This window comes from Channa argus, chromosome 15 (assembly GCF_033026475.1).
Source record: "Channa argus isolate prfri chromosome 15, Channa argus male v1.0, whole genome shotgun sequence".
Classification (NCBI taxonomy): domain Eukaryota; kingdom Metazoa; phylum Chordata; class Actinopteri; order Anabantiformes; family Channidae; genus Channa; species Channa argus.
In genome coordinates this window covers 13334646-13352876 of record NC_090211.1, presented here as the reverse complement: position 1 = coordinate 13352876, position 18231 = coordinate 13334646, and the positions used below count along the sequence as shown (strand labels likewise).

The following is an 18231-nucleotide window of genomic DNA, read 5'->3' as shown; positions in this document are numbered from 1 at the left end:
TTTGTCAGGCCATAATTGTAGCTTGCCCAGTTGTTTGAAATATTTGAAGAAACACACAGCAAAGAGCAGTGTTGGTTGAAAGTGAGCGGAGTGTATCCTCCTACTGTCCTTGATCTATACCTTACTTCCACTGTGTCCTTACTTCACTGGAAACTGAAGGAGACTTACAATGATTTGTACCAAGGGGACGAAAAGAAAGTAGTGTGATGAATGTTAATAGGATTTGCTGTAATGCAATGACAATCTGACTCACCCACAGACTTTTCATTAAGGCTTGCTCTGATTGGCTGTAGAGAACTTAGAGTTGTGAAGTGGCATAGAGACTCAGCTGCAGGGGAATGATAAAGTGAGAAAGATCGCCAGACAGGGTCCTTCAGAGGTGTTAAAGAGGTGTTTGGTTTTTTTGTATGTGTATTAATACTTTCTTATGTCTGTGGTCCTCAGGAGATGACAATGGGAAGAAGGCCAACAATCCAAACCACTGTAACTGTATCATTGACCAAATCTTTACCGGGGGCCTGCAATCAGATGTTACTTGTCAAGTTTGCCAGTAAGTCTGCGTCTTTTGTGACTTGAAAAGTGCAAAGAAGCAATGTAAATTCTATTTAAATTAAGTCCCACATGAGATGTTTACTATCCATTCATCTCAAAGGAGCATCACATCACCTATTTTACCCCTCCTCCCTCTTTTCGTACATTTACTCATTTCATCCATCCTCCCTCTATCCCTATTGTCCTCCAATGCTGCAGTCTCCTGTCACTGCTGGGCTGATCGATGTGGACGCCAACCCAGAGTGGTCCCAGACTGGGTGAACCACTGCTTGTGTCTTCTCCGCTGCTCTTATTTAAAGGTCCTGTCCCTGCAGAGCTGCTCTAAGGGGGGAGTTGTCTAGACAGCAGCACAACCCAAGTGTTGCTTGCTTGCCTGCCTATCGCCCCTAGAGCTGTCCTGTCACGTTAGCACTAGCACGCTGCACTGAAGTGCAAAATACCTCGTGCCGATTACCCAACAAGCAAAGCCCAGTGTGAAGTTACCTGCAGATGTAGATCAAGCGATGCTGCCTTGTGTTTCATTTTGCTGTAAATTAAACCCGTTCATATCAATAAACATAATTCTTGGTGACTTCAAATTATTTATGGGTAAATTCCCTGAGGTTTTCTTAACAAAACAAATTTCATATTGCTTCTATATGCCATATTACTGTAGGGTTGGTTGGTCTTGCACCATCACAATTGCCCACTTGCCTTAAAAAGCCACCTGGTGGTAGCACTGTGTATAGCAGCATGATGACTCATCTAATCAAAACTGGTAATGAGTGAAAGCTCTTTCCCCTTTGTGTTTATATGTACTCATATATATACTATGTGAATTATATACTGGAAGCCTCCATTTTGCCTGGGCTCTAGTGCATTACAGTTATTGGACTGTAATAATACAAATTCTTTATGTAAAAGCCAATTTTCTCTGATGTAACAGTTCATTGAATTACAAATGGGCCTGGAAGAACACTGTGGATATTGTGCACATGCACACAGTCTCCCAGCAGGTTTAACCAAAAACATGATCAGAAGCTATACAGGCTATGGAAATTTAAGCTTATGTGTTAACATTTATGTCATCATCCTTTCATCATTGCCTGTAATAAGAACACACAAGCACACACAACATCACTATTCATTAAACATCATAATTAGATTCTCTCGTATTTTTCTATCTTTCTTTGTTTTCTCTCCTTTAGTGGGGTTTCCACGACGATAGACCCATTCTGGGACATCAGTCTGGACCTGCCTGGGTCATCCACGCCTTTTTGGCCACTCAGCCCTGGAGGGGATGGCAGCACAGTCAATGGAGAGAGCCACCTGTCAGGGTCCACCACATTAACAGACTGCCTACGCAGGTACAACTTCAGTCTGGACTGAAACCCAAACAAGTTGCCCTTTTTTTTTTCTATAGCTTCTTCTAAATTAACTAAAATGAATTTTACATCAAATGGGTTTTGAAATATTCACTAGCCCTGTATTAAAAGGTTTTTTGTTTTTGTTTGTGTGTTTTTTTTGCAAACATACCTTTGATGTACAGCACTACTGCTAGCTACAATAAATAAACAATAAAACTGATAATGTTAAAACTGCGTGTGATTAAAAATTAATCACGCTCATAAAATTTTTAAGAGAGGAGGTATTGCCAGTCAGTACTTTATTTTCTTGCATCCCTTCCTCCACCTCTCCACATTCATGGGTATGGAATATCTCCTGTCACTCATAGTGAAATGAATTATATTCATCCCTCCACTAGTACAAGGGGCATCTGCTCCCAGTTATTCCTGGATCTCATCTTCTCCCATCACCAGGTTGTTGAAGCAGGTGTGACCTCACATATTGTATCTTCATCCTACCCGTTTTTTTTTTCTCTTCTCCTTATTTTCTTTCCTTCCCTCCCCTTTGCACTTAATTCCTTTCCCCTGTGCCCCTACCGTCTACCTATTGCATTCATCTCATCCTCCCTTTCTATTTATTTTGCTTGCTTTCTTTATGACTTTTTTACTGCAGCTCCTCACACACTCCTATGTGCTGCAGCAAGCCTCTTAAAGGTACAGAACTGGTTGGTGATGTTGCCGTGGTGATAAAGGTGTTGGCAGTGCCAGCAGGGCTCTGGTTTGGGTGAACTGACATACAGAGTGGCTGCACCAAGTGGCTGCAGGCTTACTTTAGATTAATTTCAACCCAGAGCCCTATATAACTAGACATGTGTGGTGGTGTGCATATTTGAAGGATTTGTGTGAAATAACCAAAGAAACCGTAGCATACATAAAACAATAAACAGCATTTCCTGTTTTTCACAATTTTCACTTCTTGACTCATTTTTTTCCCCACCTCATCCTCTTCTTTTTTATTCCAATCCTCGCTCTGCAGATTTACGCGGCCTGAGCATCTAGGAAGCAGTGCCAAAATCAAGTGTGGCGGTTGTCATAGTTACCAGGAGTCCACCAAACAGCTGACAATGAAGAAGCTCCCAATCGTAGCATGTTTCCATCTCAAAGTGAGTCAGCCTGTGACAATGTGCTACCAAGTATCACTTATTACAATGTTTTATCTGTACCTTCACTTTTTAACGTATTTTTCTCTGAGTTTTGTCATTCATCAGCATTGGTACAAAAATAATAGCACTGTGTTTTGCAGCATTATATCTGATAGAGCCAGAGTTCTAAATTTGCTACAACTTAGCTGCCTGGTAACTTGTCTTATTCATTTAAGTCTGTTGTTGGTGCATAAACCTCCTGCTGTGTCGCCCTTTCACACAGTGTCCCAGGGCACCTATGATTTTAATGAGTTGTACAGTCTTCTACTGTCCATGTTTTATTTATCATACAGTATTGGAGGCTTGTAATGTATTTATGATATTCATAGGAACACGCTGCAAGAAGATTGTCTTAGATCTATCCAAGCCTGTTTTAATGAATACATAAATGTGTCATACATAAATATATGGCAGCCATAGTGGAAATCAGCCATTTCCACTTTCCACAAGGTACAGTATGTTGTATTTTATGTGTTGTAATGTTGTAATGATCATGCCTGCTGTTTCTAAATGTTCTTTCTCTGCTCTATCCCCCTCTTTCCCTTTTTACCTCCCCTTCCCCCTCTCTTATCCTTCCTCTCTGGCTGTCTTCAGCGCTTTGAGCACTCTGCTAAACTGCGAAGGAAGATCCATACATATGTTTCCTTCCCTCTAGAGTTGGACATGACCCCTTTTATGGCATCCAGGTGAGACATAGCCTAGAGTTTAATATTTTTTCCTATCAAGCAGCCTTTCAACTTCTCTACCTGTATATTAAATGTTGTAATACCAATGTTACTATGCCGATAAGAAAATATGGATTTTTCTAAATATCCATTTGTGTTTAAAATGCAATGAACATGTATATTATTTTGTTGCACACATCTGCATCTATGCTTTTTTACATACACCCTTTAAATATATATAGTGTCAATGGAGCATACAGCAGTAGTCCAGCCCCACCCCTGTTTGTAGCATTCATTCAGCTCAGTTCAGAGACAGAAACATCATTAATTGTTCAGTCAGGGGGAGGGAACAGCTTTTATACATGGCATAATCCTGCCACCTAGTGGCTGTGTGTGTGTGTGTGTGTGTGTGTGTGTGTGTGTGTGTGTGTGTGTGTGTGTATGTGGCATGTTTTCCCATACGCATTAAAAATGTCTTGTTTTTTTTTTCTTCATCCTGTTATCTACAGTAAAGAGAGCAGAATGAATGGGCAGTATCAACAGACAGTTGATGTATTAAACAACGACAATAAGTGAGTACCTCAGAAACGTGTTACAACAAAATGATTTTATGAACCCTCCATTGTCAGCAGTTGTGAGGCAGCGGTGACATCACAGGAATGATGTCTACTTTAGCACAGCAGCACATGATAATGACCTAAAGCATCCAGCTGTGACTTCCACAGATTAAATCAATTTGAACTCTATTAAAAGCTGCTTAGTTTTTTCCATCCATGGATGTTACAATAGCTTTAATTTTCCAGGACATTTGCTGGAAATGTCTTAATGCCACTTATAATCTGAAGTCTGAAGCATAATGCAAGGTTTTCTGTGATTTGTTAAAATGTTCAAAAAGAGCTAAAGTGTTTTAGAAAAATTAAATCACTCGTGCATAATGAGTTAAAAGTGCTTTGTAATACACTTGTGTCAAAGTGACATTCAGCAAGCTCATCACACCTCTTTATTCTGTCATTTCCAGGTATTCCTTATTTGCGGTGGTCAATCACCAAGGCACATTGGAGAGTGGCCACTACACCAGCTTCATCCGGCAGCACAAAGACCAGTGGTTCAAATGTGATGATGCCATAATTACCAAGGCCAGCATTAAGGATGTACTCGATAGTGAAGGGTAAGAATTTGAAATAGGGGTTACAGTTTTTCACAATGGCTGTGGCTCATGCCTTAAAACATGTGTATTTGTCAAAAAAAGTTTATATCTGCAGCACAAAAATATAGTTCATATGCAGACATTGGTGTGAACAGTAAAATAATTATTAAATGTTAAGAAATGTAATCGCTATTCATCAAAAGAACAAATGGAATTAATATTTGTTTTGAATATTGGTGTAATAAGTATAGAAACAGCTCCATTTTAAAGCATGAATCAAATGTTTGTTTCCCTTTCTTAGGTATCTCTTATTTTACCATAAACAGTTCCTTGAGTATGAGTAGTGTCTGTAACCACTGACCATGAAGGAACCACTGCCTCTAATGAGAGAGAGCCAAGAGACTGTGGACAGGATGAAACACAAACACACAAACCTACCTGAAACTCTTTTGACTACCAGTCTGCTCCTCCAGCTCTGGAGGACAAAAATAAAAAAGACTTGCGAAATCATGCAACCTTTCAAAAGACAGAACAAAGAAAAAACAAAACAACCAAGCACTGAAATACTTCTTGGCATCTACTTGACAAACCTATATGAAGAGGAGAGAAGGAGGAAGTATTGGGCTTCGTCAGTTCCGGGCTTAGGTAGAGAGAAGAGGCCTCACACCTCTCAATCTCTCTCCTCTTCCCTTTCCTGCTGCAGGGGCAGTCTGAGCGTGACTGTCATGTCATTTTGACACATCTGGATTTGTCTTACAGTATTCTGACCCCCTCCACTTAACTACACACCATCCATTTCTCTCCCACGGTGCTCTTGTTTCAACTGACCAAGCATTTAACTTAGTCATGATTGAAGACAGTACATTGTCATATGCATATGGGACTGAATGCAAAAAAAAAAGGAAAAGAAAAAAGGATCAATGTATTATGAACCTTGCAAGGACATTTTTTAAAGGTATGGTTATGAATCTTATCATTTGTGAATTTAGTAATGAATACTGTATGAAGCAAGTACACGTCTATTTTTTAAGAGCAAAGAAAACACGAGTGCATAGAGACACTGCCTTTGCCCGTTGCTGGGGAAGAGCTGCCATGGAAACTAAACAGATTTGGACCTGAGTGTGCTCATGTTTCATTATTTACTGTGTTGTTTTATTTTTAAGTCTGGTTGAGGGCAGGGAATATCTCTTTTTGGCAACTCATTGAATTTTCAATTTTTGTTTACTGTTCTTTCAGTGAATTTTTTTTTGTTTTTTGTTTTTTTTATATTTTCAGTACAGTCATATGTCCCTCACTGTCCTAGTACTGGAAATAAGTTTCGGTAGTATTATACATTCATTCTTGTGGAATTGTTGGTATAATGATGGTAATGATTAAATCGGCTCACCTTTGCTGTTTATGAATTGTATGTGGAATGTGAGGTTTGAGTTTTGTTTGGCGTTCTGAAGAGAAGACTTCGACACATGACTCCAAATGAGGTCCTATGTTATTTGAAAATGCTGTGGTCTCTCCTCATTCAACACCTTGAATGCTCTGTGCAAAAAAAGCCCACTGAACAACACTGCATGCGGCTGGGCTCATGATCTTATAATATGTGAAAAATTGCCCTCAGTAATGCCTCAAGGCCTGCTGCTCATCATGGTTTTTGTTCTGTATTTTAAGAAGTGGAAGGCGATCATATGAGAAATATAGAGCGTTAAACATATTGCACATACAGTATGTGGGCACTGCGACCACAGCCTAGCTATGAATCCATCAGTGTTAATCTTCTCCATGGCAACTGTGCAGCTGGTGTAGACCGGTGTGGTTCGTGGTGTCTCTTGCCTCTGCAGTGCAGTAAACTCAGTGCTCTATTCAATCAGTATGCTGTCAAATAAGACTTTAGATAATGCACATGCACATCGGGATGTTGTGGACTGTTTAGTTTGAATGTCACAGATTGTCTATGTATAAAAAGTACTCATGTATAAGATGAGGGCCCAAACCTATCACAAAGTAACGTCACATGAAAACCACAGCACCCGGTTGTACAATTGCTCTGTATTTGAAACAAACATGCATATCCTTTGGTCTGTTGCAGAACTCAAAGGACACTTATGGGTATCTGAACAGTAAAATCACAGACCTGTGAAATGGTCGCACTATGGTTTTGATATATCATGGAGCAGTTAAGCCCACTCAAGGACATTCAGGGAAGCAGCTGAAACGAAAAGGAAGAGGAGTGCCTCATTATCGGTTTCAGTGATTAAACTCCGAACAAAACTGGAATGTGTACTTGCTGTCTTTTGTATCACTTTTCCATTCACACTTTACTTTTGGACAATATGTCTTTCCCAGAGGTGAAGTGCTACAGTGCATACAGAGTAATGTCTGCTGTTTTACTGCCAAAGTATTTTTTGTGGTAGAACAAGAGAAGAGAGTAAAGGAAGTAGGACCTGTGTTTATCAGGATCTGATGGACTGAACACAGTAACGTATCTGCTAACAAAGTGCAGCGTGTAGGGCAGATGTGGTTGTATTTGATTACGGTGACACTTTGTGGTCATATAAAGAAGTACAACGCGGTCTGAAAAATAAAAAAAAATAAATTATAGCTGCATTCAAGATTGCTTGCAACCACAGCATGGAAACTCAATCCACAGAGAAAAGTACAAGAAATATAGAAATTATATTGCATCAAAATGTAGCACATTTGGAAATATGTGGAAATCCAAATTTTAATTGAATCTAAACATAGCTTAGCATTGTGAAAATATTTTTAAACAATGAGACATTTTAAATTAAATTATTGCACCAAAACGTTTTTCGTTCGTTCTTTCTTTATTTCTGCCCAAACTATACACAATCTTTGCATCATCAAAGTTAGTGTTTAGTTCTTCCCAACGGAAGGGAAACTGTCAAACATTGGTACTAACATTACTCATATCACAAGACAATTTCAACATTTACATTTTTTTACAATAATGATACTGGAATATTGTGCCAATGGAATATCAAGTGCGAAATCTATAATGTGTTTTAAATCTGACAAATAAGATTAAAGAAGAATTCAGCTAGATGACATTGCACAACTGATGTATGTCCAGTCTTCTTAGTATAACAGAAAACACTCCACTGTATATCTGCTAGTGTGATACATAAAGCACTTTTACTATATACAGGCTATACATTTTATTCTTTCTTAGTGTGACTTGGGTGTGTTAGCTAAGCCACTTATCCTTGAGCATTATGGAGGAGTCAGAAGTTACTGTAACCGAGTTGTTTTCAGGGTTTTGCAGCTTGATGGGGCCTTTTTTTCTGAAGAAGAATGTCTACATTCATACTTTGTGTCGAGAGTCTCCTCTATCAAATATTATGCAAATTAATGTAACCATAGGACTAACACACTTGGTCACTGTTGCTATGGAAATATAGGACACTAGAGGTCTGTCATGTCTTGATGGTACATACTAGGTAACAAAATGTAGCAAAACTATATAGGGGATATGATTAGTCTCAAAATGTTTTTCTATATCACCAAAGAGACTAATATATTTTGCTTAGTGTGATTTGGCCATCCATCTGTTAGCTAACCCACTTATCCTTGAGGAATAGGGGAGAGTTGGAGGTAATTACAGCTTTATATATTTAAATATCAATACTTAGAAAAATAGAATCAATGTAAAAACAAACCGAAAACAGTAATTATGATTTGTCAGTAGCTTTGTTGCATAAGAGCAAACCTCCACATGTAGGGTAAAGGTTTAATAGTTTATACAGATATTATTTTGGATTACAGCAACAGACAGAAGCTCACAGGTTCACAGGATGAACTCTGGATTCAAGTCACAATGATACAGGAATACCAGAGCCTCTTGAGTATAAGTGTTCTAGCCCTTCACAAGTTAAAATCTCTTAGACACCTGGGATCAGAAATCATATTCAGAAGTGTGGTCTCCCTGATGCCGTGGGTGAGGGTGAGGATACGAAGTGTTTACAAGTAGGAGGCACTAGGAGACAAATGAATCCCCTCACACTCTTAAGGTCAACGAAAATAGATGAGTAAACAAAGCATCACAGCAAATGCAGCAAAAACTCTATTGAGAAACAATCTCAGGCTTAACAGGGAAACTCTGGTCAGTCACTGGTTGACCTCTGACCTTTGACCAGCACTACAACCCATGGGCGATATGTGGACAGGGAATGGGAGTAATAATAATTAAACAAATGTTACTGCATCTGAGCAATTTTCATGCTCTTAGGTAACGTCGCTATGCAGTAATATCAGTAATAGTTGGACAACATAGAATAATGCTGCAATGTAACAACTGCAAACGATGGCTGAAACATTTTTACATTATATAAACATGATAAATAAGCCATAAGATGAAACATAACCAGCAGAAATGCCATCCAGTACAATATGACATACTATAAAACATTATATTAGAGTTTCTTCACATCTTAGCAGCACTTTGGTTCGAGGCTGTGTATTGACTAAGCCAATATCAATAAATCATCAAAGTAATATACATTATGTATGTATCTGTAATGAAGTGGGGAAAGGTGACACAGGACTAAACATTTGCCCATTCACTGCACATTGTCAGTCACATTTACATGTGATACATTTGTATTACATGAAAAACTGGCAACGCAAAATAGGAGAAAAAGACTGCTGTATAATACAATTTACAAATCAATATGTTCTGCATCAGCAGAGAAAAATACTTATTTACAAGTTCTAAAACTAAATCACACTAAACACATTTTTTCTACAATGTCTTTGGCCGTGTTCTGCACAGTTATTTACAGCCAAACCATTTCTTTTTTTTCTCCAGAGAAAATAACCTTGTGTCGAAGCAGGGACAAAAATAGTGAGATGGTAACATCGACAGCATGTTATTTTACAGCATATGAGCGCACTGCTTTGTTATTTTTATGCACAACACAAACAAGTGATGCTCGGCACAGAGCTTCTGCTGTAACCTATATGTATAATCCTGGGTCTCCAGGGGAAAGTCATGTCACCCAGGGGAACCTTTTGCAAGTTGGCATTGATGTCCATCCTACCTTACCCCAGAGTCAATACACCAAGGACAAACAGTGAAACACATTTCATTTGCATTTCATTTACAGAGCAAACGCTAGTATGAACTTGTGATTGCGTCTTGGTAGATTTGTTTTCAGCCAGGGAAACACAGCAGATGAAGTTACAGGGCAGTTCAACGTGTATTTTTTGTTGCTCTGTCCTTTAGAAATTAAACTGAGGTTATTCCAGTCTCAGAGAGATGGGGGTCTGCATGAATGAGCAGCAAGTTCTAAAGTCTGGAGATTTCTCTCAGATACTGGTCTGCAAGTCACCATTCAACAGAGTACTTTGTGTCTCCGTAGGGTCATTCATCATGCGAGATTTATCCTGCCGGCTGTCACTGCGATCAACCTCGTCCAGCCCCCCAACCTTCTTAAGACAGAGGACATTCTGAAAACTCTTCTTGAAGTTCTCTGATAGAAAGGCGTAGAGGATGGGGTTGGCACAGCTGTTGGCATATCCCAGAACCACTACAAAAGCAAAAGTGCTTCTCAGGATTGGAGTGGTGCTGATGGTCCCCGTCACTGAGGTGACATTAAAGACATAGAAAGGCAACCAGCAGAAGACAAACACTGCTACCACAATGGAAACCATGCGGGTCACCTTCCTCTCTGAGCGCTTCCTCTTGGAAGAGCCCACACGGATGCCTGAGGACTTCACCTTGATAATGATGAACAGGTAACAAAGGCAGATGACCATGAGGGGCAGGAAGAATCCCAGTATGAAGGTGTAGAACATGAACCCTGTGTAGTATGCCTCTTGAGGCTCAGGCCACACGATGGTGCAGAAGCAGACGTTGTGCTTTGTGATGATGCCACTGTAGATAACGATGGGCAGATTAACCAACAGGGACACCCCCCACACGGCCAAGTTAATAGTCTTGGCCATGCGAGGCTTGCGCCACTTTGTAGACTTAATTGGATGCACCACAGCAAGGTAGCGGTCGATGCTCATGACCATTAGGCAGAAGATGGAAGTAAACTGATTCAGGGAGTCAAGGGTCATCACTACCCTGCAGAGCACAGGTCCAAACGGCCAGTGGACCAGCGCCAATTGGATGGCGATGAACGGCAGGCCGAGCATAAAGAGCACGTCAGCCACTGCCAGGTTGAGGATGTAGATGTTGGTCACCGTCTTCATCTTGGCATAACGCAGGATGACGTAGATGACGAGGGTGTTTCCACAGAGCCCGACAGTGCAAACCAGAAAGTACATGCAGGTAATGACCACCGTGCTGGTTCTGTTGAAGGTGTGGTCCGTGTGATTCCTATGAAGGTCTGACACATTGCCCTGCACGAAGCTGTCGTAAATGAAGTGTTCCGACAGGTTCAGAGGGGACGTTGGGAAGATCCAGGAGTCCATGATACCTCAGTGGCTGTGTCTCACACTGGCTATGGCATCCCACCTGCAAACATGAAAATCTTTATCAGTAACAGTATAGAATGCTTTAAAAGACCCTCGCTGTTAGAAATGTGTTTGTTGTTTTTTTTAACAAGCCTGTCAGTCTCTGCTTGGTAAAAAATAAAATTGTTATTTCTCATGAATTATTGATTTTCATCTAGATTTTATACAGACCACTCGCTGACTGGTGTCACTATGTTGAACCAGTCGATTGGAATGCAGTGAGCGGCCATCACATTTTGCAATAACACTGTGTACGTGAGTGACGATACACAACATGACATTCACTCTGAGGCCATTGCTTTTCTTTTAGTGGCTTTAGATATTACAGTTACATGTCTTTTTTTCTAATAACTCTCATAGCAAACTGCTGCTATGGGGACTACTGTATATAGATTTTACATCTTGATCCTCTTCCTTGAGAACAGATTTGATTGATGTATAAAGAAGACCACCTCGGGATCCGAGGGACTGATCTCTACCTGAAGACAGACCTTTTCCTGTTGGTTTATTTGCTGAGCCATTGGTACCAGGGGAAATCACTCTGCACACCCTGCAGTCATAAGCTCTCCGTGGGGAAATTTTTGCCATTCGCATGAGGCTAAATGATCAGCAGTGATGGGCTACATTCAGTGCTGTGCTGACACTTTTTTTTCCTTCTATTTATTAGGGGGTGGACACAGATGTAAATGAATCCCATCTTAAGTAATTGAATGACAAAGCCACACTCAGAATGAAGCCTTGTCACTGCCAATGCACAGGAGGCAAACATGGTGTGACAACTTAGTTTGGTGCCAGTAACATAAGAGGTTTCATTATGCCAGTTTATCATTTTCACAGTGGCAGCAGGACAAAATAGTCTATGTTCCTTCTCTGAGTCAGGTGGATGAGCAGAGTATTGCATAATGTAACAGTTGGAAAAACAATGGAAGGGAACATATTTTGTTTACCTTGCATACACTAAGCATCCATACATAATTATTCCTACAGAAAGTGAATACTAGCTCCTGAAGCACTTCAGGTGCTGAGGTGAATTTATAGCAAATCACTGTTGGTACGAATATGTTTGATTTTATAATTTCAAATATTATTTTGTGAAGGATAAAGGCACCGTGGACACAGTTCAACACATAGTCTCACTATATCATCACTAATGTTTCCAATTTATATAAAACAAATGTGGATTTCTACTTAAAGAAGCTGCATTAATGTAGCGTTTTCCTACTTAACTGCTCTGTAACTTTTGCTTTTAAGTGATGGTGTAATGTAGGTGTTTATTTATATCAGTAATTTAATCATGCTTAGTTAATCGTGTGAATCCAGCTTGACGAACAAAGTAAGAATAAGGTCCAGTCAGGGATTTCATTTAAAAAGGTTGGCAAACTCTGCTCAGCTGAGGACTTTGGTTTCATGCAGTCAACATAAACACTTAGCACTAAAATTGACACAGCAGCATTAACCTTGAAATGTAGGTGCATCACTCTGGTTGGTGTCTGCATTTTCTAACCCATGTACATGTGTGGAAATTCACAATCAACCTAAAGTGCTGTCTTACCTGTAGCTGTTTTACCAAGTGCCTCTTCTCCACAAGTGAAAGTATTTTGATCTTTACGGCAGATTCATCTTCATCAGCTCCAAAATATTCCTAATATTCCTCAAGTTTGTCTTGGACAAAATCTCTGCAATATGAATTTCCTTTTTTAAAAAATAAAAATAAAAATAATCCCACAATTCTGCTTACATAGAGAGAAGAAAATAAAGCACAGCAAAGCAAAAGTAATTGACTGAGAAACGCCTCTTGTTTGCCTTTGAACAGATCTCCGACGCGCTGGTGGCGCGGTGCGTGTGGGGACCGTCTCCAACTGGAGAGCGCAGCGATGTTGACTGACGCGCATCAACAGCGATGAGGAGGTGCTGAACACTCTCACCTCTAAACGAAAAAGAGAGGCTGTCTCCTGTGGTACGGAGATCCAGTCCCCGCATACAGATGGACCTCATTTACATGGAGCGCGCACTTTCACGGCGCCTGCAGATCTAGTGACGCGGGGCAGTAAAAGGCGATTGAATAGCGCTTGATGAGAAGGTACCAGAATTATTGGATACAGTTTGGATAAGTCAACACCACTTGAAAACATGTAAACACACTGACACATTATATTACCAGAAAACACCAGTCTTATGGGAAGTCGGGGTTCAAAATATAACTCCGCGCCCATAATGATTTTTCTTCACATTGTTTCCCACAAGAAGTATTGAACAGAACGCTCTGCGTTGCAAACCCAAGTGAATGCTTTCCACAGTTGTACACACACTTGGGTTAAACACTCCTAACTTGGTATATTTAGCAATTTACAGATGAAGAGACACTTTTTAAGCGCTGCGTAAAAGTGCCAGTTTTTCCTACACGACCAATTTACGTGTTTTTGTTTTTATTATTAAGCTGAGATAAACAGAGCTTTCAGTAAACTCTGAAACTTGATCCACGACACCGTCGCCTGCAGTCTCACAATCTCTGCCACTGGTGGCCTGATGATGTATTTCGTTAATCTTGTTTTTTGTTTTTTTTCATGGATGCACAGTAGCTCAAATTACACGCTGTGCCAGTAAATAGCTGTTAATAGTTCACAAAACAACATAGTGTTGTAAAATCTTTTTACAGGTAATTTTACAATACATAGTCAGAGGTGTTTTAAATGACACCTTGGTGCAAAAGTAATCCAAAATTAACACTGCAAAAATAAATAAATAAATAAATCAACTTTTATTAAAAGTCAATAGTTTTGAAAGGCTTTAGGCTTTTGCCCTGTTACTGATCAACCGGAAGCTTCCCTCTGCAGTGTTGCTGGGGCCATAACAGCTTAGTTACAATAATGGGAAATTACAGTCACTCCTATAAATATGGCATTTTCTTTCTCACCAAAGAATTAACTGCTCCTCTGCTTTGGTCAGCAAACACTATTGTTCCTCGCTCAGATTTAACCGCCAAAATCAACAGTATTCAGCTGTGATGTGCATCATCTCCAATCAAGATACAACTTGCCTGTAATTGTAAAATATGTTATTGTGGAAAATGCTGTTAGCAACTGTAATTGTTTTTACCCATAATGCCTTGCAATATACAGCTAAACTAAATAACAGATGCAAAATTGTACCTGTAAAATCTATGTCAAACCCAGATGCAGAGTTTTGTAGTTGCAGTTAATAAGTTCAACAGTCTTGACAGGTTGTAGCATACTGACCTTATGAGGACTGTGCCACATGTAGCATTTCTAGTGTTAGTGGGTGTAAAAAGGGATTGTTTGCAGAGTTTTAACAGAACTCCAGTGTTAAACCCTTGCACATAAGCTAAGTACTAATTTAATATAAGTAATATGGCACTGATCAGTATGAATGAATTTAGGTGCTGTTCAGATTTCTTTAAAGCTTTATGGAGGACAATGATTTGACAGATCTGCCTTCAGAAGTTTGATTCCCTCCGACTAATGTTTTGCTGTTTCTTAACCTGCAGTATTAAGGGGACTTGAATTCGCTGATGCCATCATCTTAAATTAGGTTTTAACTCCTGTAGTCAAAAATATAAGTCGTTACTTATTTGTGTCCCAGCTTTTCAGTAAGACAACAGTGACATTAACCACTGTTAAAACAAACAGTGCACAACTGCTTGTTTGTGAGCATCAACTGTATTGATCCAGAACATTTGAGATCATGTCAGCTGCAGGAAAAATTTCATTTCGTCTGATGACTACATGCCAAAACATTAAGTCGCTATGAAGCAGCTGCACTTTAAAGCTTAAATAATAGCTACTTATAGCACACGACTCCAAATCAGTCCAGCCAGTGTATAAAATGCTGATGCTGTGTCAAAGCCTGTCACACCACCCTCTCTCCTATTTATGTGCTGTGCAGGGTTTAACCTTTTCTGATTGGTTAGAACGGTGAGCCTCAATCAAAATCCATAAGAAGAGAAAATGTCTGTGCCACAGCAGGCTTTGACAGCAACTCTCCACATTAGGACATATTAAGGTCAGTTATGGAGCGTGTATATTAAAAAAGTTACATAGTTTAGCTTTAATGTGTTACTGCGTTGTAACCTGAATGCTATGACTGGCCAACCCTGCTCTAACTTCATGTCTATCAGAGAGGATGTCTGAAAAAAGTCAGCTTCATTTGAGCCGTGTATTTCGGATTTGTGGCCAGACGAGCTAATGTGCACTTTCTGTTAGAAAACTATTTAGTAACAGACAGTTCAATAGCAATTAAAAAAAACCCAACATATTTTCCACAAATAGTCATCCAGGGAAAAGTGCATACTTCAGTGCTGTGTTATCAGTGGATGCTTATTACTAGGTGATTCCACATTATTGTTGCTCTGGGAAATAATGATATGAGAGATGAAAAACAAGCGTAGCTGCTAAAGAGAAACAATGGGTGTCAGTGTTAGACTCTCACTCTCTGTGTGAATGTTCGGTGTTTTTATATATGTTAAAGGGAAAAAGATCATGAGAGAAAAACAGATTAAGTAAAGAAAAGCATTAATTTTTAGAATTTAATCTGTCAAAGAACAATCAGTGACCAATGTTGATTTTAGGTTAAATGCCGTATATTTTTCCTGTGTTTTACCAGTAACTTTAACTAGAATTTAGTTTTTACTCTGGTACGTAGTTCTGCATTATTTTGGCTTATGTGACAAGAAAGCTTAAAGCTCAGGTCTTTATTTCCTTTTTAATTACTGAGGCACGATCCAGCACCTCTCTGGTTGAGGTACTGAATTAAAAGTATTGATTATACATCCTGCTTGGGTTGATTGATAAACGTTCTATAGCCTTTGGGCAGTTGCAAACTATTCAGTGGATATTAGTGATGCTTCTGGTATTTTTGTAATGATTCTGCTATGAAAGAAGTAAATTAACAAGATGTATTGAAAAGTAGCGTTGCAATTTATTAACACAGAACAACAGTTTTATATTCTTCAGTGCCCTCAAGGGAATTATTTTCTTCTTTTCAGATCCATTAAAAGGAGTAAAACTAAAAATTGGTGCACTTTGCTTTGATGAATTGCAAGTTTGTGCCTTTTTAACTGTCTTTGTTCAGATAGGTGCTATAATTTTATAATGTTTGTGTCATGGGGACTATCCTGCCTTTCTGAAGTGCTATACACTATGTTCATGGTTTTCTAAAGGGTCTACGCAGGGTCACTACTGATGATATCACTGCTGAGTGAGACTCTTTGTATATTTTTCTGTCCCGTGCACAGGTATATTAAAAGGTTAATCAACACTCAATCATTGTTGCACCTCCAGCCTTGTTATCAGTGCGTAACAACCGACAGTAGCCACATGATAAATTCATTGCTTTGCTGCAATTATTAGTATCATGTCAGAAGTGCTCATAAAAATCTCTCAGTGGATCTCAGTGTATACAAGTATACCTTACAGTAAATGGTACATGGTCTGCATTTATATAACGCTTTTCTGCCTATTGGCACTCGGAGCCCTTTACACTGCTTCTCATTGACCCATGCGCGCTCACAATCACAAACACACTCACATACCGATGGGGGAGCTTCTATGCAGCTGGCCAACACTCACCGCGAGCAGCTAAGTTGGGGTTCAGTGTCTTGCTCAAGGACACTTTGACGTGTGACTGGAGTAGTAAGGGATCGAACCAACTACTTCGGGATTGGTGGACGATGGCTCTACCTCCATCACCACAGGGGCCCTACAAAGTGCATATTATTATTATTATTATAAGACTTGGTCTCTTAACTGTAAAGAACAAGACTGTGTTCTTTATACGAATTTTAAAAGTGTAACTATTGACTGGAAGTGTGTTTGAACCATTCTAATAGTTGATTTTATTCATTTATTGATGAATGTATCATTTTTTAATTTGTCCACCATTTCAAAATGTGTTTTCTGTGGCCGTGGCAGAGCAACAACTTACAATCCTGATCCATTCTTACTCATGATCCTAAGCCAACTTCTACAGCCTGCTCTATGAGCACTCTTTACACATTGCTGTGTGTTTACATAAAATAAACCTGGCTGCTGTGATAAAGCCGGCTGAGGCTACTTCCAGCTCCAAGGAGACGCAATTGTCGTGTCTGTGGAGGATGTTGATCTGGTCCACTGTTGGTGATTTTCCAGCTGCTGTTAAAAATTGAGAACCAATAGAATCAGAAATGTGACTTACACAGTTCTTATGTGTGCAACTCGCCCTTGAAACACCGTCTCTTTTCACATATTTTATCAGTCTTGTCTGACTATGACATAACGTAGTGTATTCTAAAGGTATTCCAAAGATTTTTATGAAACTTCTATAATTGCTACTCTGTGTGACGTATGTGAGCTCATGATGTGCAGTTGTTTTTAAGGCTGCATCATGTACTGATGTTTGAGGTACAGATTATTATTTCTGTCCTGGTAACTGTATTTTTTCATATTAAGTAAGGCAATTTTCTCTGCCATAACTGAAGCCTCATGTTATTTCCATGTATAATAATTTTGTTAACAAATTGGTTACATTTCCTAACTTTGTTATATTTGGACTAAATAGGCTACCTATTAGCCCCTTTGTACATAAGCATTCATTCTAATAAAAGCTTGTCAGTGGACCTTGTGTGAAGATATTTTTGTCAACTTTTGCTGACATTTGCAAAAACAGTTGCTTTAAATTATACACGACAATATTGCATGTAATAATTAGTTTAGGGCATCTCCCTAATCGTAATCCTGAACCACCGGCATGTTATCACTGTTTGTACCACAGGCAATGATCAAAGTAAAAGCGAGAACCAAACTTGTCTGTGTCTGTACCTCCTGCAGATACGCTTGGATGATGAAGAGTCAGAAAATAAATTATAAATACTC

General features: G+C 39.3%; 2 protein-coding genes across 3 annotated transcripts in view; one reads left to right on the top strand and one right to left on the bottom strand.

Moving 5' to 3' along the window:
• Positions 1 to 7159, top strand: part of LOC137099806 (ubiquitin carboxyl-terminal hydrolase 22-like) — a 32925-nt gene extending 25766 nt beyond the window's left edge. For both annotated transcript variants that reach the window (XM_067477085.1, XM_067477084.1), the window contains 7 exons: positions 445 to 550; positions 1740 to 1898; positions 2914 to 3040; positions 3674 to 3765; positions 4254 to 4316; positions 4763 to 4912; positions 5193 to 7159. In XM_067477085.1, coding sequence (XP_067333186.1) covers positions 445 to 550; positions 1740 to 1898; positions 2914 to 3040; positions 3674 to 3765; positions 4254 to 4316; positions 4763 to 4912; positions 5193 to 5235 — 740 coding nt within the window. In that variant the 3' untranslated portion in view covers positions 5236 to 7159. The remainder of the gene's footprint in view (positions 1 to 444; positions 551 to 1739; positions 1899 to 2913; positions 3041 to 3673; positions 3766 to 4253; positions 4317 to 4762; positions 4913 to 5192) is intronic.
• Positions 7160 to 7523: 364 nt separating this feature from the next.
• Positions 7524 to 13650, bottom strand: LOC137099807 (somatostatin receptor type 2-like). The gene is made up of 2 exons (XM_067477086.1): positions 12918 to 13650; positions 7524 to 11366 (listed from the first exon to the last, which is right to left on the bottom strand). Exon 2 carries the CDS (start codon positions 11321 to 11323, stop codon positions 10211 to 10213), a length of 1113 nt encoding a protein of 370 aa, XP_067333187.1. The 5' UTR covers positions 11324 to 11366; positions 12918 to 13650; the 3' UTR covers positions 7524 to 10210.
• Between the last annotated feature and the right edge of the window lie 4581 nt (positions 13651 to 18231).